General features: G+C 40.1%; 1 protein-coding gene across 1 annotated transcript; it reads right to left on the reverse strand.

Annotated features, from left to right (window-relative positions):
* Positions 1 to 4,894: 4,894 nt before the first annotated feature.
* Positions 4,895 to 23,430, reverse strand: BEND4 (BEN domain containing 4). The gene is made up of 5 exons (XM_010022528.1): positions 23,304 to 23,430; positions 22,222 to 22,788; positions 12,801 to 12,892; positions 8,588 to 8,828; positions 4,895 to 5,385 (listed from the first exon to the last, which is right to left on the reverse strand). Exons 1-5 carry the CDS (start codon positions 23,428 to 23,430, stop codon positions 5,168 to 5,170), a joined length of 1,245 nt encoding a protein of 414 aa, XP_010020830.1. The 3' UTR covers positions 4,895 to 5,167.

A 23,430-nucleotide genomic window follows, 5' to 3' on the forward strand; every position in this document is an offset into this window, starting at 1 on the left:
TGCCTCCTTATGCTGTATTCCCTGGGACTCTGCTGTTTTAGTCTCCTCACTGTGAAGGAAGCACTTATCTTGGCATTCCCTACACTGGCTGTCACAAAGGTGCCCCAGCAGAGTGAAGATGGCATAGAGAACAGCAGTTCCTGCCTAGCTGACTCCTAAGGGCTAGATTCTGCAACTTGAGTAGTCTTATTTTAATAATATTACAAAGACTTCAATAACATGAGCTTGCACATGAGCTTGTTCTAAGCAAATGAGGTAAAAACTACATTCCTTCATATGCATGAGATTCAATGGCTGACTTTGACCTTAAAAGGTTCTCTTCAGGGACATCTTCATACTTGAGCAAAGGCATAACTGCCAGTGGAGGTGGGCCATACCTCTGAAGAAGCATCACTGTGGCAGAGCAGGAGCATGGTTTAACCACTGCCTTGCCGGTATGTTTAACAGGTATTTAGTGGAAGAGTGATACAATGCGACATTACTGCATTACACTTCCCTGCTGTGCTGCCTGTTCTTCAGTTATTTCTCAGGTCTGGTTCTCCCTCATCCCAGGGAGCTCTTCCTTATCCCTCCACTCTGCTTGTCCAGCCCCAGTTGCTACCTCTCACACTGAACAACTGCTAGGTCTACTCTTAGACCTGATCTCTGATGATCTTTCCAAGCTTCAAAAACCTAATTGCTGCTTCTGTCTCCTTACCTATATGCTCTCCTTCCCTGCCACCTTTCCCTGCTGGTTTCCTGCTTGTACTGCCTCATCACCCTGTCCATTTCCCCATAACCTATCCCTGTCCACTTCTGCCTCTGGATCTACCCTCTGGTATTTCAGGTCATTGCCCAAGAGTATGGGAAGTCAGAGCTTTCCAAAGAGAAGTTAATCACATTTATTTTCAGAGAGATTAGCATGGGATTTTTTACCTACATTTCTCAAAATCGCCTGAGATTATTTTTGCGAGGGTTTCACTAATAAGGATTTTCATAAATAAAAGGTTTTCACTAATGAGGATTTTGACAAAAAATACAGTAGGCTGAAGCTCTGTATCTAGAAAATACTATCCCAACCCTAGCTAGTTTTGCTACATGACAGGCACCTGAAAGCATTGTTTCCTAATGGAAATATTTGGCAACTATTCCTCATGGATGACACCAGCCTGTGATCGGGTTCGTCTTGCTTCACAGCCCAGCAGAAGGGGTTTGTGTGGTGAATGTTTGTCACCGTAATTCCTCTACAAATTATTTGGAGTTGGGATTTTCTAAAGCATTTAGGACAACATGAGACATTCAGCTATCACTGAATTATGAATTAAAATGGGATTTAAACTTCACCACTTGAAAATCCAGGTCTTAAGATTGCAGATGGGTACTTCCTCTGAGCAGTTTTTCTATCTAACCAGCACTCAAATACATAGGGTTATATTTTGAGGTGAAAATGATTTCTATTATATTCATACTTGAATCCTTTATAATCTTTCACTGCACTTGCTGGTGCTTCATACCAAACAAACATTTAATGCAAAAGACAATCCTCTAGCCTTTTTATCTATTTCTAAAACTTTTAATACATATTTATAGTGAGAACCAGTTGTGACAGCTGTCATGCTGACTCAACAATGCCTACAGAGAAAGAGAGAGACAGGTTAACCAGAGACTAACTTTTATTGTGCATTTTTATGCAACAGAACAAATGGAACTGGAGGTATGTTGTAATAAAACCAATATTCAAATAAGAATTAACACCTGAAATAGTAAACTTTAGGTAACAAATGTCTTTATAATTAAAAAATATTGACTGTTTAAAAAATCTCTAAGATTTTATATTCTTTAAAAGAAATGTGTGTTGCCACATAGAAAACAATTCACACATCCTATAGAAATTATCACAAAAACCGTACTAATCTATATTACACTATGCACTTTTTTTTTTGTACAGTATCTGGTAAAGGTCTATCCCTAACCTGTACTTACTCTACACAGTACAATCATCATTAGAAAGTATTCATAGAATTAACTACACCATAACAATAAAAATATCAGGATTAATGGTTTTTTAATCACAGTTTCTCCACAAATATTTGTCATAGAAAATATAGCGAAGGCATGTTGGCACAGATGGGCGTGCAGTACTGCTACACAAAGTTTGAGAGAAGGCAGATACATAAATGACAGTAAGATTAAAGAGTATGGAAGGGTAAGACAAGAATCTCTATTCTCCTGGGACTTTCTGGAGTGACATGATAGATAGCAGTTTCCTTCTGTTGCAAGCCTGCTGTCTACATCCAGAGCTGGGAAGGGATGTGCTGACTTTCAAAGCACACTGCTTAAATACAGATATCTCGCTGTGCAAGGGCTTACGTGCTATCTATTATTTCAGGTCCCATCCTATTATGTCTAACCTCTTGCGGATATTTAGACACTTCTATGTGTATGAATTTATAATGCCTTACGAACAAGTTAATTGGAATAAGCTGTTGTGAAAGGTTTGGGTTTTTTGTTTAAATGAAATGGATGGGTCAAGAGCCAAGTGTCCACGACGGCAATTAAAACCAAAGGAAAGTTGTCATACTTTGTTATTTCAAACCCAAACTTGAACAAAAAAAGGATGAGCTGGTGTCTGCTAATGCCTAGCTGTGACTATGATTCATGTCACTGGCCAGTGCACACAAGCAACTGAGAGCAAAATTTTATCTGTAAAGAAAACCTGCAAAGCCATCCCTTGTGCCAAAGTGGCTTTCAGGATGAAACTATACATTTGGTTATTTTGCACAGTATGAGAGTAGAGGATTGTGAGAGGTTCCAGGATGCTGGCTACACATTTTATGCTAAAAATAAAGCTAGGCTTACTAGTTACGTCAGCATATCTTTAGGTTATTAAGTGAGAGAGGTCTGTCCAGCCCAGTAATTCTGTGACTGTTAAAAATGAAACATTTGTATTTTTAATCTCATACGATTAAACATTTGAAAGGAAACCATCACAATGTTTACAAAAATACAGCATGATACATATCGCTGTGGACAAATTTACAGTAGAATGTTGACTCACACGTTCTGACATGTTTTACCAAGTAGTTCTGGCAAGTGTCACCACATTAAACATAGACCAGCAAGACTTACACCATCGGAGCAATGTAACATCTTCTATTACAGTTCTTTTAAAAAAAGTGTAAGTTCAACACTGAAAAGCTACTACAGGATATCTGTACCATGACATTTCTATACACTGACTCTCTCCTCCAGGGGCCATCATGCACTGCTGACTGCTCAAAGAAAGTCACCCCCTGCCTGTAGTGAGGGATGCTGTCCCAAACCCCTTGGCCTGGTGAGGTCATGACTAAACTGCTCATTCATTTTTAGAAAATAAATGAGTTATTCTGAGGCAGGCACGTGCCTTTCAACCCCCTTTTTAAAATCACCAAAAATAGAACGAATTGAGAGGTATTAGACATTTAAGGGCCTAAAGCATATCCTGGTTGAGCAAGGTCCTGTTTACAGTGGAGCCCGTGTCCCAAGATGCCCTGCAGGCCCCCTATGAGAGAGTGGTCACAACCACAGGCAAAGAAGAGGCAGGGGTCAGGAAGAAACTGCTATATGGGTGAGCTGACCTTTGAGAGACTGCCTCTGTCCTCTGTCCTCCATCCATGGTCAGGCTGCTGGAGCTAGAGGAGCGCTGCCCTTCCTGGTCTTTGAGGAAGAGGCTGGGTGCCTCTTGCCCTGCCCAGCACATGGGGAGAAGATGAGGAAGGAGAGGAGAAGGGTAAAAGGAACAATCAGTAGCTTCTCTCGTGGCTTGCACAAGGCAGTTAGGAAAGCTGGGGAGTATGAGATATGTGTTCAGGAGAGTCACCGCTGATGAGGTAGCACTAAGGATGGTCAAAAACTTTCTTTCCAAAAACCAGTTCTCTGTACCTGCCAGTGGGGAAATGTTGCCTTAGGGAGGGCTGGTTCAGGCCAGGAAGGATGCCAGTGCTGGCCTGAAAGACTGGACAAGGGTAAAGAGATGGAACACGTGGAAAGGGTTTTATTTCTTTGGCATTGTGTATTTCTGGAGTGCATCAATTCGGAGGGACAGGCGACTCCTAAGCCTTTAAAATTTAAGTTTTTCAGTGGACTGATTTCTATTTTATTTTAAAGTCAGTAGCTGCTTCCAACGTTGTGCACCACCATGAATTCTGCTCTAGCACGGTTATTTTTGTAACAGCTTGCTTAATCTGGACCTCGTGTTTACTTACAACAGAAGTTTAAACTAGGTTGGTCTTACCCAACCCTTCCCTGACCACATTGCTGAGCATCTGACTCTTAGACCAGCTCATTGCCTCATCTATTTCAAGGAAAGGATATAAAACACAAATGAAAGCAAAACCAAGAAAAGGCAATTTAAAGCCTCTGGAGCTACATAATACATCTGCAGAATAGGAACAGACAAAGCAAAACCTGTCTTCTGAAATGGCAATTTGGTTTTAGCAATCTTATTTTAATGAAAACTGTCATGATCAACTCTAATCCCCTAGAAATCTAGATAAATATAGCGTCTATCCGATATACAAAGCAATTTTTATCTATTGGAAGTACCTGTTATTCTTCTGGGTCTTTGAAGGACTCTGCTGTTGACAAACACTGCTGTTTTACCTGGGAAGCCTAATTTCCTGGCAGAGCTGGCTAAAGGAAGTCCCTGAATTTTCCATCTCGTGCAGTATTTTAAGGTAGTATTTATAATTATGGTATTTTCTGTTAGGAAATGGAGACCATTTCTTTTTTTTTATTATAAGAGTGCAGACTTGTTTTGGGAAAGCAAATTGTACCCAGGCTCTTCTGGGTCCAGACCTGGGCTTATTATCAATAGGCAGATGAGACAGTAACTGCTGTTTCTTTTGATATCTTTATAGTTTTTAAATGACCTCTCCTCTAGAACTAGATGAAATGAACTGCAATTTCCTTTTGAGGGTGCTATGAAGGATTTGGAAATAACAGGCACTGAGAAGTCCCATACAGCAGGTCTTGACATTGATTTCTTTCTGTTAACTGGGACACGTTAGGATGGAGAAGATGAAATGTATGCAGTATGTGTTCAAACATGCTTTGGACTATTAAATGACAGCGGGGTAAGTATGTTTAACAAATAGTCTCTCCTAAATTAAGTGGCTGCTACTGTTGTAGGAGGTTCTTCTCACTGCCATCAATCACCAGATCCATCTTGCATACCTCTATTGAAGACTTCATCCTGCGACCCTGGATGGTCAGTCCCTTCATAATATGAGTTCCCATTGTGAAGGAAAGTCCCCACGGCACGCCCTTGACGAGCATGTCCCACTGCGTCACTGAATACCTTGTTTATTTGCTCTTCGGATGGCATCCACCAGTCCGGGTTGGAAGTACAGTGCATCCTAATGAACTCTGCAGGAAAACATGCAAGGATAAAAAACAACTTGTCTTTGCAGCACCCGTTATTGGCCAGTTTTTGGAAGCTCATGGGAGGTAAGAAAGGGGGCATTACTGCTCTACTTAAGTAGAAGTAAAGCCTTATGGGGGATGCCATGACAATGCCACTTGGACCTATGTTATTTTTGTACAAGTGTGTTTCTCCACATGCAGTATGTGTTGTTATATGTGAGCTAATTATGAGACACATGGGAGCTGGAGATTAAATCCCTTCTTGCAGGAATAAAAAGAATAATTTGATGTGACAGCTGTGATTCAGTGTGTGCAATACATGTGAAAGCTAATATGAACTGGGATGTGTTTCATTTGAAACCTGTTGTATATCTGTATCCAAGGTGATTACTCTGGTGGATCTGTATGATCTCCCTCTGCTGGCTGCTTCAACATCTGCGGGCTACAGTAGCCCACAACCTGCTTGAGAATGTCACTACCGTTATTTCATTTGGTATGTCTGTTTGGAATGTCTTTCATTTCAAGTCCTTCTCTTTCCATCTTCCTGAATCTGACACCTATTTTTCAGAGAGTAAATTGGCCTTAGAAATAGCTAAATGAGATGAAAGGGCTAATTTGGGGAGCCTTGCAATAGTTTTCAATGCAGGAGAAAATGAATTGTACTGCATGTAATTTGGCTATTTAAGTTGCTGCTGCTTCCACATACAGCTATTTTTATGTGATGATTACATTTTTCATAATTTATTTTTCAGATTCTTTGACATGCAATATGCTAAACTTGCAGAAGGCGCCTTACCAATTCTGGAGTCATAACTGCTAGGCATAGCTCAAATAGGTGTATTTGGACTTTGAAACATCCAAATACAATTTTAAATGTGAGGGTGCCTTATTAGATATATTAGATACACTGTACCTCATATGGAAACTGAGCTCCTTATTTATTCTGTAACATAGTTATTCCCTCATGTGGTATTGTGTGTCCCAGGATATTTTTAAATTCTATTTTCTTCTGTTGACAAGCCAACAGCACAATAAATGGCATAAGGTAACCTCATTACTGTCACCACATCTTGAGACCAGAGAATGCTGTGCTTTCACATGAGTTCCTGTGCCTGCAAGGTATCTCATCTGTTGGACAATTAGGATATGATTTTTTGCATAGCTCCTTCAGCAGTGTGTCTGCAAGTGATAGCTATCTCAGTTTTAAGTTCATTTCCCTGCAAATCCACACAGGCAATAGTAATTCCTACCTAGTTACATTCACATGGGGCTCCACCGACTGGTGTTTTTCTCAGGAAAATGGTAACCACGTAAAGGAGTAATGCTGTAATTTAAGTATGCCAGACTGTTTTAAAGCTGGTTCCAGACATCAGTCAGTTGTGGGAATATATTAAAAATGTTTATATGTGTTTAAACTACTCTAAGTGCAGAGAGAGAAACAGTTTGTACTGCATAAGGCATAATTGGACGTGCTGAGAATTACAAGTCAGACACTTGTTACCTTGGAGCAAATGGGTAAGAGCCAGTAGCCAGCTCTTGGCACCAGAGAAAGTTGTGTTCCCACCCACGCGTGAAAGCCCAAAGGGAGAGAGCTGTCTACTCTGCTTTCTTAACTGGTCCTTAGGTACTGAAAGTTTTGGCTTTCTCTTCAAGCATCTGCAAAGTAAGGGAATTGGCCCTTTTCTTTCTCCCAAGGAGTGTTCCACATGTTCTGTATGTCTAGGACCCAGAAAGGAGAGTAGCCATAAGCAAATGTCCATCTACAGGTCGATTTACTGTTAGTCTTGGTGGGAGGCAGGGGGAAGAAGGAGGAAAAAAAGGGTTGTGCATAAATTCTTAGGTGAAATTTACAGTCATTTAGTAAATGGTCAATGCATTTGTATTTAGCCTTCATTATCCAAGAGAACCTTGGGGACCCTGAATCTCGTTCCACACCTCTGTGTGTTACGGTGTGCAATGGACTTGCCCTTGTATTAAGCTCTGATAAAATACAAGGTCTGGTAGAGTATCATGTAACGGGTTAACAGGTTCCTTTGTAGTAAAAAAGAGCCTCTTTGACTAATTTGGCTGTATGTAAAATCTGAGTTCATCACCTGGTTACATCAATGTAGCCCACCTACAAGTCTTATCAACTTTGCCTTGCTGGAGTCTTCTACCCTAAATAGGAAGAGGCTCCGTCTGATGTATATAACCACTCCAGCTGGATGACTAACGATGTTTTTATCATTGACTGATCAAACTTCAGCTTTTTACACTGCAGTGATTAGTAAAACATTCTTGAAGTCAGTTTAACCAAAATTTCATGTATGTGCTCACAAAATATTAAATACATTAAAGAAACACTAAGCATATGCATTCATAAAATGCAGATACTGATACTACAAACATGTTTTAAATTGTGCTTTAAAAAGGCCTGTTTCATATGTTTCGTTTAAAAAGCCCAGTACCAGGGCTTTTTTTTTTTTAAAAAATTGAACAATTTTAGGAAGCCACAGAATGAACTGCCACAACAGGTAATTCTTCTCAATCTGAACCCTTTCTCTATATTGTCCAATATCCTCACTCTCTGATGTTGTAAAATGCTTGTAAAATTCCCCCACCTTTTCAAGCTAAACATGAGACAAACTTGTTTCCTAATTTTTTCAGTCAACTGCGCATCAATACTCCAAAAAAGAAGTTAAATCCTTGACAATGTATTTGTATACACTCTGTATGTAATAAACCTGTAGATAGTCTTGGCTCTACAAAATGTTTAAACCTATTCTGAAACTTGGTTAGCTTTTAACTCCAATGATGAACTGTGGCCTATGCTTACAGTGCATCAGGCTATCCTTTGGTCCATTTTGCTGTATATCTCTGTTAAAGAATGCCCTGTTGGTTTACTGTAAAAGAGTGTAATCGGGATTGTCTGATTTTCCTTCTCTGCTGTTTCAAGTGTATCAGTATTGTGTGCCCTCATATTTGTTTCCTCTCTCAAATAAGCAGCCCCATTTTTTCCCATTAAGCCCAACACATATATAATACATACATACATATGTATGTATGTATATAAAAAAAAAAGTGGAGGGTTTCTGGCTGCTTGTCACCTGCCTGTGAAACCCCTTCTAGCTCTGCAACTGTCAGCCCAATGCTTCTACTATAAGCCAGAGCCAATGTGGTGAAATGAGATCACATATGGTGGACACTGAGCGAAAAGATGCAGTACCTCTGAGACATGTTACTTTTACTGGATCCAGAGGACGTCTTTCAGGACCTGTCTCTCCTGACTGCACTGACCTTTTCCTTTTTCCAAGGCCGCATGAGTACTTAAGCTCATCGGTTGTGAAAACAAATCTGATGAGATAGCGAAGGAGCCGTCGTCCATCTTTCTTGGAAGAATTTACAGCCTCATCCCACTGTTTACTAGTGATGTAGACAGGGTAGTTGTTCAGCAACTGCTTGCTCCCCTGAAAAAGTGAAATATTTCCGTTGCTTATTTTACAAGACAAGTAAAGATGTCAGTTGCAATAAAAAATATGACGCGATACTGACAGTAAAACACATCCTGAAGTGAACATGTAATTGCTTTTACTGAGATGGGTACTTTTAAGATTAAGTTTCCATTTTCTAGAACCCAAATCTGGTAAGGTACAAGGAATACACTTTGAGAGGTAGCTATTGATAATTTCCACTTTAACAAGCAGGTTAAAAAGAGTTAAGAATCAGTGACTGGGTATCTATTTAGATATAAACTTCCTTCTTAATCTGTTAAATGCATAAAAAGGGTCTTTGAAGAGTGTGATCAAATGGATCACTACATTGCAGCTGACAGTTTACTTCAGAAGTGACTCTTTTAGTCTATTTTTATAATAAATTTATTACTTCTGTAGAACACACCTGAAACTTGACGGCAGTTATGTTGCTGTGAAAAATGTAAAGAAAATAAATAAAGGAACTATGAAAACTAAATGCTTCATTATTATTAATGAATGCTGTATTAACTCAAATTACAGCTTTACAGAAATGCCACCATGTCAGCTGGAAAGAAATTTTGCTTTTAACCTTGATAATTTGTGTGCTTCAATATTCCAAAATTAAATGAATGCTGTACGACTAATTATGGGGATTTCTGTAATCCACACACATTTATAAGCCCTCTTTAGTCGATAGTACCTAAATTGTATTTAATTCTTCTTGCCCATAAAATGCTATTTTAGCATTACCCAATTAACATATGATGGTACTGTTAATATACTTGAAATAAATGAAGTACACCCCCTGCCCCCATCCTCTTGGAGACTCATTAACTTTCACAGCTCCACCTCTTTATTAAAACACATAAATCTGGAAGCCCAATTAGTAAAATCTTCTTATAGCCCCCATCTTAGACAGGAACTCACACTGAACTACAGAAACACGGATCTGATGCTCAACAGAGGCAATCAGCCACATGCTGTACTTGTGTGCAACTGCTGCAAAGTTCCCCTCATTGCTACTAGATCTTTGATACCTGAAAACTATTTTAAGGACTACCCTTGCCTCCTTTCATGTATTTATTACAGCATCCTGGGAGACAGCTCTAGAGCATCTTTGAAGCTTTTCCTCAGGTATTTGCTTTTAACTTTTTTGCAAGTTTGCTAAATATATGAAAGGTAGAATTTAGTGAAGGCCATGATGAGAAGGTGATTACAGAATCTGTAAGATTTAGGGTACCACAACCTGCTGGGGTTTAGTGTCACTGGGAGCTGAGCCTATGTGACTGTCTGCTACTTGTTCAGCTCAGTGCAAGCTGCTGGCAAAGATGGCTACAATCAAATCCAAAACTCTGCAAAGGAAGCCAAAATATAAAGGAAGACATGGGCTTTGTCTGTCAGAGGGACCCCTCCCCACCCCCAAAACATCTCAACTCTCCATTCCCCCTGTAGCTTGTAAATCCAAGTTTGTCATCCCTAAGAAAAAGACCTTTCAACTATAGTCTAATTCTGGTATCATTTGAGACTTTTTCTTTTCACTTGACTTAACTCTTCCCACCACTGCAAAAGGGCCAGGGTCAAGTCCTTCCCTCCATTCATGATTCAAGAAGCTGCTTTAATTTCTGCCAGGTACACACACCCCTGGGAAGCCAGTAATACATCTGAGGAGTTCTGCCATGGAAAGAACATTACCTTCCATTCAGCCCAGCGTCCCATCCTCTCCCAACATGGTGAAGAGGCTGGGGAAGGAAGACGAGCAGGGGGACAGCATGGAAAATTCTTTGGGACTACTGCATGCTTACGCTGAAGAAACCGTGACCACTCCATCTCAGGGAAAGCTGACACTAGCATTTCCTTGGCTTGTTCTGCCACAGGACCATCTGCTTCCCATGTTGCTGCTTATTTCTTCAGCAACTAGCTCCGCATCTCTTTTATATAAAGCAAAATATTTTCCTACCTTAGATTTCTGAAACCTATTTGTCTTTTTTTATTAAAAACATTGTAATGAACCAAGGACCTTTTTTGTTGATACCAGCACAAGTACAAGCTACAGCTAGCGCTGTAGGTACTGCCTTGCTTTTAAGCTCTGGCAGGCAGAAGCAATGCAATGCAAGCCCATAATGGCACAGTGTAAGTCTCCAGGCTTGCTCGTGTCTGTTAGGGTTGGATGCTCATATACGGCTTTGCTAAGTAAGAAGCTATCCTAGAAGCTGCCTCTGTGTTTAAATGTATGGCACTGATAGAAATAGGGTGCAGAAAGGCCCAACATCTAAATTTCATGAGAGCTCACATTACTATTAAGTGAGAAGGTAATAAATTCTGTGTAATCTCCTCAGCCCCAATTTTATTACACTTCTCTCTTATTCCCACTGAAATTTAGGGAATTTTTCCTCATTCTTCTCCAAAGGCATGATATAGTGTTACGTTACTCTGTGAAACAATTACTAGGTTCCTGCTACAGATACACTTTCATTACTTCCTCTGAAAGTAAAGCACTTCTGGGCAAAAGATTCTCAGTAAATATATGATGCAGTTTGGTGTGTCCAGCAGTCATTAAACTAAAACAAACAGAAAACCTTCCAGAAATGAAATAAGCAGACCCTGAAGGAAGAACCAAGGTACAAATGCGTTCATGCTTGTATTTGTACACGATTAAGCTTATGAATAAAAGATTAGCATCTATGTGTTTAATTGAATAAAGAATTCTGCCACATCATAAGAAGCTATTCCATGTGGGATGTTAGAAAACAGCCTCGGTTTTCACAGTGCTTGAAAATTTTAGTTATGCAAAAAAACATTAAATAAAGGAAAATGAATCCCTGAAATACATTTGAGTGATAACAGCTAATGATATATATGTATATGCATAGGTATAGGTATATGTATGTATCAATTTGCACAGCATAAAACTGAATGCAGGAGCAAAGTGATGCACACCCTGAACTGCTGCAAAGCATCTTCAGTGAAGTTGGACTACGTGAGGCTTGCATACGTATCATTTATGTGCAAAGGGAGGTCAGACTAGACGTAAGCATTCCCTCTGATTTTGTTTGTGTAAATAATGGGTAGTGACATGCATACCCTACATATGTGAAATCATGCATAGCAAGAGCCTCAAATGCAGACAGTCTAAACTAGAAAAGTCTCAACAAAACCACTTCATTTGAGGCATTTTTACAAGCCTGGATAGAAACACAGTCGAGCAAAATTAATGTGAGCTACACCAGAGCTGATAGATATATCTACCTTCTAGAGAAGGGGAGGACTTAAATTTCCTGCTTTTTCACTGCAGCCCTTTTAAACAGATAATAATTGCAAAAATCCCCAAACTCCATTATCAAATATAAAATCGTCAACACTCAACGTTTAGTTTGGGTTGCTTTCTGAAAAGCAAGAGCACTCTAAAAACTTGCTGAGGTCTGTATTCGCCTCTGCCTGCAAAATGAAGGAAACATGTATCTTAGCATTAACCGTCTTAGGGCTGCATCAGAGCTATACTAACTGTATACACATGCATGTCTGTGTCCATACACACTACATACTGATACCCACCATGCATGGGCTGCAGCCCCCATGCACTGGCAATCCCTGCATGCAGCCACTGCAGTTTTCACTGCAGTTTCACTGCCACTCAGCTGCAGTTTTCACCAGGCTAGCACCAGCCTAAATTCTACCCACAAAAGTGAGTCTCTGAGGAAAGGCGAGAGAAAAATTACCCAAAGCAAGGCAAGTGCAGCTGGTGCCAATGGAGGAAGTTATGTGCTGTCAGTGAAGTCATCCTACATTATGCTAGAGATGAGTCTCCTCCATTTGGGGATTACTGTACCTAAGAATGACAGTTTAATAATAGATTTCACATATTTTTACTACCAAATATATTCTTCCAGCACCTACTGATTTATTTGCCTACATGTTTTCAATGAATTGTCAAACATAGATACGTAGTTTGTCTTCACTGCTTACTACCTCAGTCGGATGGTCTGTTGGCTGTGGTACCATAAGTTGGTTGTGATGCTGAAGTACAGTCTTCAAATAATCTAAAACAGTCTGGCAGGGCACTGCGTGAAAAAAAATTGCAATTACTGTATATTAGCTATCTTGCACAAAATTGAACAACAATATTAAATCAAACAGTATTCTTCAGGATCTGTTTCGTATGTCTGTGAGATTTATTTCTGACAGGAAATACTCTTCATTTGGATTTGTGCAGACATTTCATTCAATAAATATACAATAGCTGTTGTACTGCCTATGTTGAAATCTCCGACATTGCTTTTATTTTCTGACCACTACTTTTCAAAGGTTTTTTTTCCTAGTTTGAAATTATAATTATACAAATACAAATTAGGTCAGCAGTAATAAGGAAAAAACCTGTAAGTACTGTAAACAGCCCAACCATACAAAGGAGAAACCATTTCTTGGACCTAAATCATGCACTGATTAACATGTAAATACACTCAAGTGTTTTTGAAACTACAGTCTCATTAACTATACTGAACAGATTTAATGATTCATATACTTTAATTTCTCTTCCCTCCCTCCTCCCAAATTTGTTATAGAAGTAGGTGTTAGGCAAATTGCCTTATTTCCCTTTCCCTCATCCTCCCCCCTTTCTATTCCCATCACTCTCATCCATTTCAGTAGTGGTACCAACATCCTATTCCCTTCTGCTGAGGTGATAGGTTAATTAGGGATGATTCAATTACAGGTCTCTCTTAAGCAGATGCTGCCACATCCCTGATTAACTCTGGAGTATTTTTGAGATACAGTGCTTTTCCTCTGAGCCTGAAATACCATAGAAGAATTAAACAGATATTAACCCAACATTAAAACTGACTAATGCAAGAGTAAATTAAGCATAATTTTTAAGGTACCTTACCACTCTCACATTTCGTATGGGTTGTTTGTGTAAAATATTCAGAGATAATCATAGCTTCAGCTAAAAATCCAGAAAAAATATTTCAGTGTTCTATTTTTTAAATATTATTTCTTGGCATTCAGCCTTTACACCTGGAAAAATGCAGTGTTTTGGGCTTTGTCATAAGCTGGCAATCTGAAAATAAGCACTGAAATCCCTAAGAACATCTCAAGGTAGGATATACAGGTATTTTGCACTCCTCCCTGGGCATTCACACTGTGCAGCAACTATGCCCCTCTGCAGGCAGACAGTGCGAAACACCTCTACTTTGTGCAAAACAGACTCTTTAAGCTAAGTGGTGTTACATCCAGCAGTCTGCACACAGAAGTCATGTAACGTGCCTGGTGTGAATAATAAATTCCTGTGTCATTTCACTCAGTGCTGACTTCTCCATGAAGACATCAGTGTATTTACTCCTGTTTCACTTGACAACATCACACTTTGCCATAGGAGGTTATGTGTTAGGCTAAAGTTAGCATTTCAAGTGATTTGTATTCGTTTTATTTCTCCAGTGACTTCACTCCTTATTGCTAGACCAGAGCTGCTACACAGTGACACTGCCATAGGAACAGAAAAGCCTTGATGCATTTCTTTTTGGTAGGAAAAATGCACTTTTAAGTCTCACTGGATGGTTTTGGAAAATGTTTCAATTCTGAAATAGTCAGAAGGACAGTCAAGCTTAATAGCCCCACCAACATGTTCTGTGGCTTTCCTATAATGACAGCTGTGTATTTAGCATATAGCAGCAATCAAAAAAATTTAATACAAGTTCTTATGTGGAATAAAGGAGAAAAATAATCACAGGTAACATTTTAGCGCACTGGATATTTGTAAGAAGGTGTGGCAAAAAAGAATTTGGCTTTTTCTCTAGAGAGTTAACAAGATCATAACCCTGAGAGCTGAAACTCTGCATGCTTAGGCACATATCCACTATCACTGACATCACCAACAAGGATCTGTGCCTATCGTAACCAACAGGAAAGATGCTAATGTCAGAATAACACTTGCTTGTTATGATTCAGTAGAAAGCCTGCGGGGAGGCAGTAATTTTCCTGCCCATTAGGAAGGAGCCTTAGCAGGAGGGGGAATGCTGGTCTTGCTAAGATGTTAAGCAGGACATGTGTAAGATGTGGCAGGTCTTTGTTGTTCACTGATTCAAGTTTTAAGACTTCTTACTCTAGCCATCTGCATGTTGTAACAAGTGCTTCTTCGGCATAGCTTGTCACAGCTCTCTCTGTGGAGTATCCTAATTTCTAATAAATAGTTGAACAGTGTGATAGCCACCAACTGTGCCACTGACAAAAGCCAGGCTGTGGTCTCTCAGTCTGACCTGCCACATAGCACAGCAACTCCCCAGGCTAAATTTTCTTTGCACCAGACAGCATCAGCAGGTAAACCCACTCTATCTCACAACCTGGGCTGGAATCGGCACCTCTTCATCATTTCTGAAACAGGCTGGTAATTCTGGTGCTGCCTACCAAAGCCCCTTAATTGTCCCAACTCTGGAACGGAGTTGCGGCAGACAGCTGAGGTTGCAGTCCCACCTGAAGCCACTGTTGAATGGCTGCTAAAACCTGGAGTTACAGTGGAAAAATATTTCTATGTGCTTACCATCATCATCATATTGGTGTGACTGCATCATTTAACTCTTCACAGAACAGAAATACTCAATGAGTAGTTCCATATTTTTGTCAAATCCTACTATTTCCATCTGATAATGCTTCAACACTGTTACTAGGACACCATATTTTTCCATTCATCTGCCAGGGAAAGAATGCTCCTCAACAGAATGTTTTAATTTTCTGATGATCCTAACCTCTGCTTCTTACTTCAACAATTTCCCCTCTATTCCATTTGTTATGTTTCTAACCGTTCCTTTGCTTTCCTTCTAAGCTGGTTGATTTTTTAACCACCATGAAACTTTTTCTCCTAGACAGTCTTTTGGGGCCTTCAACAACATGTTTTTAATATTTTCCAATTATACCCACTCTTTCTTATCCTTTTTTAAAAAATCTTTGACTACAATAGTTGTCTCCAACTTTTTACAAGGCATCAAGAACATCTCTATTATCTGTTTGGACTGTGGTTTTGCTCATTATGCTATTGGGCTGCAATCAATAGTATTGGCATCTATCAAAACAAGGGTTCTCATTTATCCTCTCCAAAATGTGGTCTCCAGTGTAACACACTCCAGGCTGCTTATATTGCCAAAGCACAGCACTATGAGGAGATACTTGGGTTTGCTGTAAATCAGGTCTATCTATCTCCAACATAAATAAAGGCGTTAACTCCCACCTGTCCCATGGTATCAGGCAGCCCTAGCGAGAAGGGACAGCTCACCACCAGCTCGGCTGTGTGGCTCCTTGCAGTGGCCTCACCCCCATAAGCAGTCAGTACGAAATCTGGTTATTCTGTTCATTAATAAGCTTTCGTGCTCTGTAGCTGACACTGGGTAGTACTCCTGATGGTGGTGTGCACAGCAGACTATGAATCCCTTAGCACTCAGGACCATTCACTTTTGAATAGTCAGCAAGGAGGGGAATTGGGAAGGGTGTACATCTACATCCACCCTGCTCAGACTGGCAGCTGTTAGTTAAGACTGGCTCAGCATTGCAATACCTCCTCCTTTGCTTGACCTTGAGCAATGCTTCACTCTTGAGTTCATTGCAGGGCATTTCTAAATTGATGCTCGACTGTCAAAAAGATGTAACAAATGATAGGGAACCTGCTGACGACTACATGACAGTGTGAATTTCTTATAACATTAATGGAGATGCCTTGTCTGCCTGAGATTTGGACAAGTGTGCAGTATAACATGGCTTGGATTATTTTAGCTCATACACTCATTTATTTCAATAGTCAGCTGAAAGCCAGTGAAAGCTGCATGGATGGGCTGTGAAGACAAGTTGTTGGGGTGCAGTGAGCTGAAAAAAGAGTGAGAGGTAAAGAGAGATGGGGATTAGTAAAGAGGATTTGTAGGGTAGTCAAGACCCTACAAATTTGGATGTTTGTAACTGGACAATAACAAAACTAGCACCCATTTGTAGTGAAAGCAGACAGCAGAAATCAGACGAATCAACACTGCACACAGAAGAGTGTTAAAAGATTGGCTAAACTGATCTACGTGCCTGCCAAAAACAGGAAAGGGAGAAAAAATGATAGCAAACATCCTGATACTTTTAAAATCCCTCTCCGTTGTGTTTTCCAAGAGGAGTGGAAAGCCATTTAACTTCTGTTAATCTGCAGCTGAAAAGCCATTGTATTTCTTTTAATTTTCTTTTGCAAAAATATTTATTCCAGAAAAAAGAAAGAATGTGCCTCTTCCATACGCCCCTGGGATGTGCACCTCTGCCTAAACACAGAAGACATAAAACAAGGTAGCTTTGCAACTCTCATTTAAACGATGCTGACACATTCTCCTGTAGCTTTTATTTTTGTCTGTGCTCCCTCATTTTCCTTCTGCTTAATAGGAGGTACCTCTTCTTGTCCTCCCTTTCAGCCGTGAAGTCTTCAGGACAGGGACCTCTCCTGTAAACCTCTCTAGTTTGTAGTAACTGCTGGTAACTAGCAGGGAAACCCAGGAGCCCCTGGTGAGTGGGGACAGGACTTTGTGTCACTAGAATGACAAATGCTGACCTGAAAAACACAAACCAATGCTGAACCACAGCTCCCCACAGCACTCCACCAGCGCTTGCTCCCCAGAGTAGGCTAGGAAATCTGATCTCAAAAATTCTCACGGGTTTTTACCCAGAAGCATGGAGAAAACAGTTTAATAAAGCCCTGGTCTGCTGCAGTTACATGGTCCAGTAAGTTTTTGTAGTTAGGCTGGTTTAGCAAACTAAGCTGGCACCCCTAAACTGCAAGTAAAGCAATGCTGCAAATTCAAAGGGGTTCTCGTGCCAAACACTGGGTAATCACGCTCAAGACTTTCTCTTCCTGAAGTAACTTCATGCTTTGAAGCTGAACAGCAGAAAAAGGCCAGAGATCAGACCACAACATCCAGAACATCAAGGGAAACCAAAGAAGTGGTTAAATGTGAACATCAAGGGAAAAAAAGAACAGGACATGAAAAAGTGTTCGTCATAACCCTTGATGGATGCTTTATCTTTGCTGCAGCTGTGGTAGGCTCTTTGGAAACGCGATGCTCTAGAAGTATAAAGGAGACAGGATTTGGAGGGAAAAGTTTGTAGGAAAAAGTAATATCTTTTATTAGATCATCCGATATAGTCAGGAAAGAGAGTCAAGCCTTGGGCACACAAAACCTCCTGAAAAACTTGTCTGACTTTTTCAATTACATTGATATTAACTTGACCTGCAAATCCCACTTTGCTTTGGCTACCTCCAGCCACCATGAACGCCATCTCTATCAGTGATCATTTCTCTACATTTGAGGGAGTTTTCCACCCCCATCCTTCTGCTGTTTGCTGGCGTAGTTTTTGCTGCCAGATTAACAAGGTCAGAATAATTACCGTATTTATCACACTCTGTTTCACCTTACTTATTTATACCTTTTCACTACTTTCAGGGTGGTTTGTCCAAAACCATGCAGCAAAGCTGGGAGCACCAAGAGGCAAATCCTCACTCACGACTCTGGCCTTTGCTTTAACCACCTGGAAACATTTTCTCCCTTTTTGGTCAGAAAACTGTTGAGAAAATCATGCTGACAATAGCAAAGGAGAACTTCTTAATATATATTAGATGGTCTAAATCCAGGTATTACATGCAGTTTCACAAATAGGTCTTTAATTTTACTATTGGGAAAGTATCACAGCCCCAGTAATTTTATCCAGAGGAAAGAGACACTTTTCTCCTAGTATAGATGGATTACTTTGCGCTGTTCTTGATAGTCTCAAAACCTTGAAAAGCCAATGACAACTTTGCCAAACTCCTGCCAGGAATTATCTAATCTTTAATTATTTTTCAAAACAAGACAAAATAACACACTGAATTAAAATGTTTCTCTTCAGTTGAACTGGAATCTGAAAATGTTTGCTTAATGTTTTTGCCTAAAATAAGTAAGAACAGGTGAACTGCACAAATTGCAAGAAAATGCATTGCTCCAAAGCCAAAACACTGAAATATGAATGTTTCTTCATTTACTCCGTAGATGAAACAATTCACATTTCACACAAATTTAAGTGTTGTTTCAAACAAATCAACTGGGTATTTTTTGAGAAAAAGCCCAACCAAACAACCAGAACATGCAATATTTCATCCATGTAATAGTTTTTCTCCAGTGATCTGCCAAAGAGTGATGCTACACTATGGACAAAAAGATCCTAAGGACTGGAGGGCTTCTACAGCGACAGGGCAGAGTTCTGAAAACTGAAAAATCTTATTTTCTGTGTCTAAAAGCTATAGGATGATATGTCTTCTGTAATATTAGTGAAAAAAAAAGTCATTGCCTTTATATCTGCTGAGAAAACACTCTTCTTCCTGGTAGTCTCTTTGTAAGCCATGCAAATGGTGCTTTGCAGAGCTAGAGGCAGAGATGTACAGTGGCAACTATTTTTAGATCGCAAAATCTCATGGATTTTAAAAGGGCTTTTGCATATGGAAAGTAAAAAAAAAAAGAAATGCAAAGTATTTCAGGAAGAGGATAAAATGATTCATAGGCGGTTATAGAGCAGAAGGGAGGGGCTGGGGCTTTTATCTTCTGTTGACAGGGCTGCTGGTGAGAACCTCAGTGCCTGCAGGGAAGGCAGGCTGCATGCCTCCCTGCCAGCCTCACTGAGCAGCTCCTGCCCAGCTACCTCAAGGAAGAGAAGGAAAACCACTATGTCAAACAAATGCACTCTTTCAGCAGCTTGACGGGACAGTATGGCAGGCTCCAGGCTCATCCAGCTGCCTCCACAGTTTCAAGTCACAGGAAAATTTCTGGGTGGCTTTTTTGGTAGCAGAAGCTCATGGAGCAGAATCAGCACTGGAGACAAAAATACTGAGACACTACCTTTAGCTAATTTTTGACTAACCTTGCTCAGGGCGTCTGTGGGACTGCCTTTGGACCTCAGACCTCTGCCCTTCTATGTGGCAAAATCTGAGAGTCCTTTCTGTGGCTCTTAATGCTTCCCCAACCACTCGGGCCACTTCAGACCTATCTGTATACGTCGCCCAGACAGCAGCAGATGCATCTGATGATGATTTTATGTTGACTGAAGAAGTCTTAGGTCCTTGCACATTTATTTTGTCTGCTTCCTTTGATACACTATTAACACGGTGTTTCATTACTCCTGGGGGGAGGGTTCATCTCTCTTTTAAAGGGAGATGAAGGAGAAGTGTGATGACCCAGGTAAATACTGGCATCTTAGCTCAGCATTAATCCTAGCAAAATACAGGTAATCGCAAGGGGATTCAATTGACTAAGAACTAAAGAATATGAATATAATTAATGCAGTCAAAATGGTCTTATGGAAAGTGGATCTTGTCAGACTAACCTGATTGTCACTCTTTGATCAGATTATAGACTTGCACGAAAAAGTTGGGCTGAACAGACGTACTATATCTAGATTCCTGAAGGGCATTTAACTTACTACCATGAGTTATCTGATTGCAAAAGCAGCAACACACAACATCAGTAGACTATAGCATATACGGATTAAGAACCTGCTACTGACATCTCAAGTATTTGTCACTGGGACAACCATCATGACCAGATGTTTTTCTACCAAAGCTCGACAGGGACTGGCAGAAGCCTCAATACCATTCAGCATTTGTAACTAGGATCATTAAATTAATTTAAAACCTATAAAAACAAAAAATCTGGATGATACAGAAACTGGTGAACCAGCAAACGCTGGGCAAACAGGGCAGCCAAAGCAATCCGGATCACTTCATACATGAACACAGCCAAATACAAAGTATGTATGACTAGGAAGAAATGTGCACAGAAGGAGAAGCCCAGCTGCACAACCAATAGCCAAATGACCAGGGCAACCATGGAGGGGAACAAAGAAGCTATTCACCTTTGCTCAGGCATATAGGCACATACTGCATGTATTCCAGTGCACGATTTTTAAAGAAATGAGCACCAGGGGAGAAAAGAACTGCAAAGAAGGACTGAATTCACTTGATGAGTTTTAAACAGCTCTGTTTGCTTAGTTTATCTAAGATTGAAATTACGTCAGCTTCAATGTGTAAATACCTTCAAGCAGAAAAAGTACCAAGTCCTATACAGCACTTTATTTAGTGGAGCAAAGCATGACAGTCAGTGGCTAGAAGCTGATTTCACATAGTCAGGCAAAGAATAGGGCACACATTTTCACCAGTGTAATTAATCACTGGAGTCAATAACTGTCGGGGTACAGAGCTGGAGACTCTGCTCATCAAGAGTCTCCAACTCAGGACTGGAGGCCTTCTGAGATACCACCTGAGTCAATTTTAACTTACGCTTTAGCCAAAGCCAAAAAGATTTCTGGGTTCAATATAGGTGATTAAATGAAAGCTGTAGGTCTGATTACAGACCCTAAGTAAATTTTTTGGTCTTACACACCTGAAGCTAGGACTCCACAGGAGTTAAATCCACATGATTTCCTTTGTCACAGTGTTTCCACATGATGCAAGAACCACTACTGAATCCACTGAGAAAGCGTGAGTTACAGTGACTCCAGATTTTGGTAAGGCTGGGGGAAGTATTCTGGATTTTGGCTTTCCTAGTGTTTATACATGTCAGAAGTGCATTGTACACTTAACCTCTTTACTAAATTTCAACTTGATTTCAGTATTATTTGAGGTGTATTTCTGTCTATAAAAGTTTAGAGGTTATGGGGCCTACATACTTTGTTTATATCCAATATCACTCTTCAAGTATCTCGGGGCACCTTAACAGAGAGAAATTTAAAGGGGCCAGAGAAGTTTTTCACAGAGGGGGTTTCTATTAGACAGGGATTTTCTGCCTGCTTTCTCTCTCCCAGAGGCTGCTAGGTATTGATAAACTGAAGAAGTTGTTGCCAAGACATTTTTAAGGTTTATTCGAAGATGAATGGGAGGAGATGAAATTCTACTTCTCACTGAGCTAATAGCAATTTAAAAGATACTGTTCAAGGTAAAATCCAAATCTATATAAGTTAAAAGTACGGATGTAATTTTGAACAGTTTCTTTAAGCAACCAAATATAAGGAGCCCCAAAAGAGAATTAGGATTATAAAATGCAATGTCACCAAAAGAACAAGATAGATAATTAGGTACAAAAGTGTAGGCTTGAAATTACTGTGACCCGATGTTTGGAATTTGGAATTACAATTACATCCCATCCTGAACCCAGCTCACTAGTCTAGAACTGAAGATTCATAATGAGTAACAGCAGATCATTTTCCAGTGGACACAGTTGTAGGAATTTTGGCTGGAGACAAATTCCAGTGTTTGATTACTATGACTGCATCCTTAAAAAATAACCAGACTTAAAAAAAAAACCTATAAATCAAAGTAATTTTATCACTAGTTGACAATATTATATGGCAGGGTATTAGTTACCTGGAATGCTCTCCAATTTTCTACGGAGTTCCTCATTTTCTTGTTGCAATGAAATTACCTCCTGCTCTAGCTCTTGACACCGAGGGCAGTAACCTTCTTCCTCTTCCTCCTCTTCCTCCTCTGGAAGTGTAGAAGATGATGGGTGACCATGAGATTCAGATGTTGCTGGAGATGTCCATCCACCTAAAGTGTGTACTGGAGAGGTTGAAAGTGGATCCACATCTGCCAAATGGCTAAAATCATTTACTGATGAGGTGTTCTGAGAAGGGAAGCTCCCAGAAAGCAAATAGTTCTGCAGAGAATCAGTAAAAACTCTCAGAAAGGCTGAGGTTTGCTGTTTCTTTTGCATATACTGCATCTCTATGTCTAAAATGTCTGATGTCTGACTATGGACCATTTTCCCAAGCTGACATTGCTCTTGTCTTTCACTATAATTTGGGTTTTCCTGCTTTATACAAGAAATCATGGACTGAGAGTGATTGTTGTCCAGTAGTTTTCCACCACAATTTAAGAGACTTAAAACCCGGCTGCATTGTTGGGCAAAGGCATCCAGAATCATTCGACTCTCTGCAACAAAAGAAAAGATGAATCACAGAAACCTAACGCAAAAGGTTATGCCAGGCAGTAGCAGCTAGATGAACGTACACAACTGTTTACAGTAGCATGCATTTTATTTCTGAACACATTAAAATTATGGCTTCTGCTTTAATACTTCTGCAACACTGTGATTTAAAACAATCCTGACTTTGCTTCTATTTTGAGAGTGCCCTTGTGCCCTTGCTGTTAATCAGAAATGCATTGTGATGATAGTCACTGCTTACTGCCATCTTCTTTCTGAGGGATTAAGACAGGAGAATGGGGAAGAAAATACAATTTCCATGCAATTTTCTACAATTAAAAGTTCACGTAAGTACTTGAAGCCTATTTCAAGCTGCTGGCAGGCACTGCCTGTACATGTTTGCAGGACTTTGCACTACACCTTCATCCTATGCCCTGCTCCTCTCCAACAAGGTTTCCAAGCTCTGTTTTTATTCTGTCTCATCTTTGCGGCACTTGCTTGACACTGGGACACTTCACATGACCTGCCCCCAATTCTATGGAGTTTGCTTCTGTTTCTTTTGCTTTAGTTTCCAGATATGTCCAAGAACAGCTCAAGAGCAGTAAGCACAAAACTACTTTCTTCCCTCTTCTTCCACCGAGGAAAGACAT

Source organism: Nestor notabilis, unplaced genomic scaffold, assembly GCF_000696875.1.
Source record: "Nestor notabilis isolate BGI_N333 unplaced genomic scaffold, ASM69687v1 scaffold32919, whole genome shotgun sequence".
Lineage (NCBI taxonomy): Eukaryota > Metazoa > Chordata > Aves > Psittaciformes > Psittacidae > Nestor > Nestor notabilis.

What these genes read in the sequence shown, in the direction of transcription:
- BEND4 (XM_010022528.1), bottom strand. Translation starts at nt 23,430, where the DNA reads ATGTCTTTCCTCGGTGGAAGAAGAGGGAAGAAAGTAGTTTTGTGCTTA. An exon ending in AAAATTGGAGAGCATTCCAG is followed by an intron (nt 12,893 to 22,221) that starts GTAACTAATACC and finishes TTTTTCACGCAG; the next exon opens with TGCCCTGCCAGACTGTTTTA. An exon ending in CAACAGACCATCCGACTGAG is followed by an intron (nt 8,829 to 12,800) that starts GTAGTAAGCAGT and finishes TCACTTTTTCAG; the next exon opens with GGGAGCAAGCAGTTGCTGAA.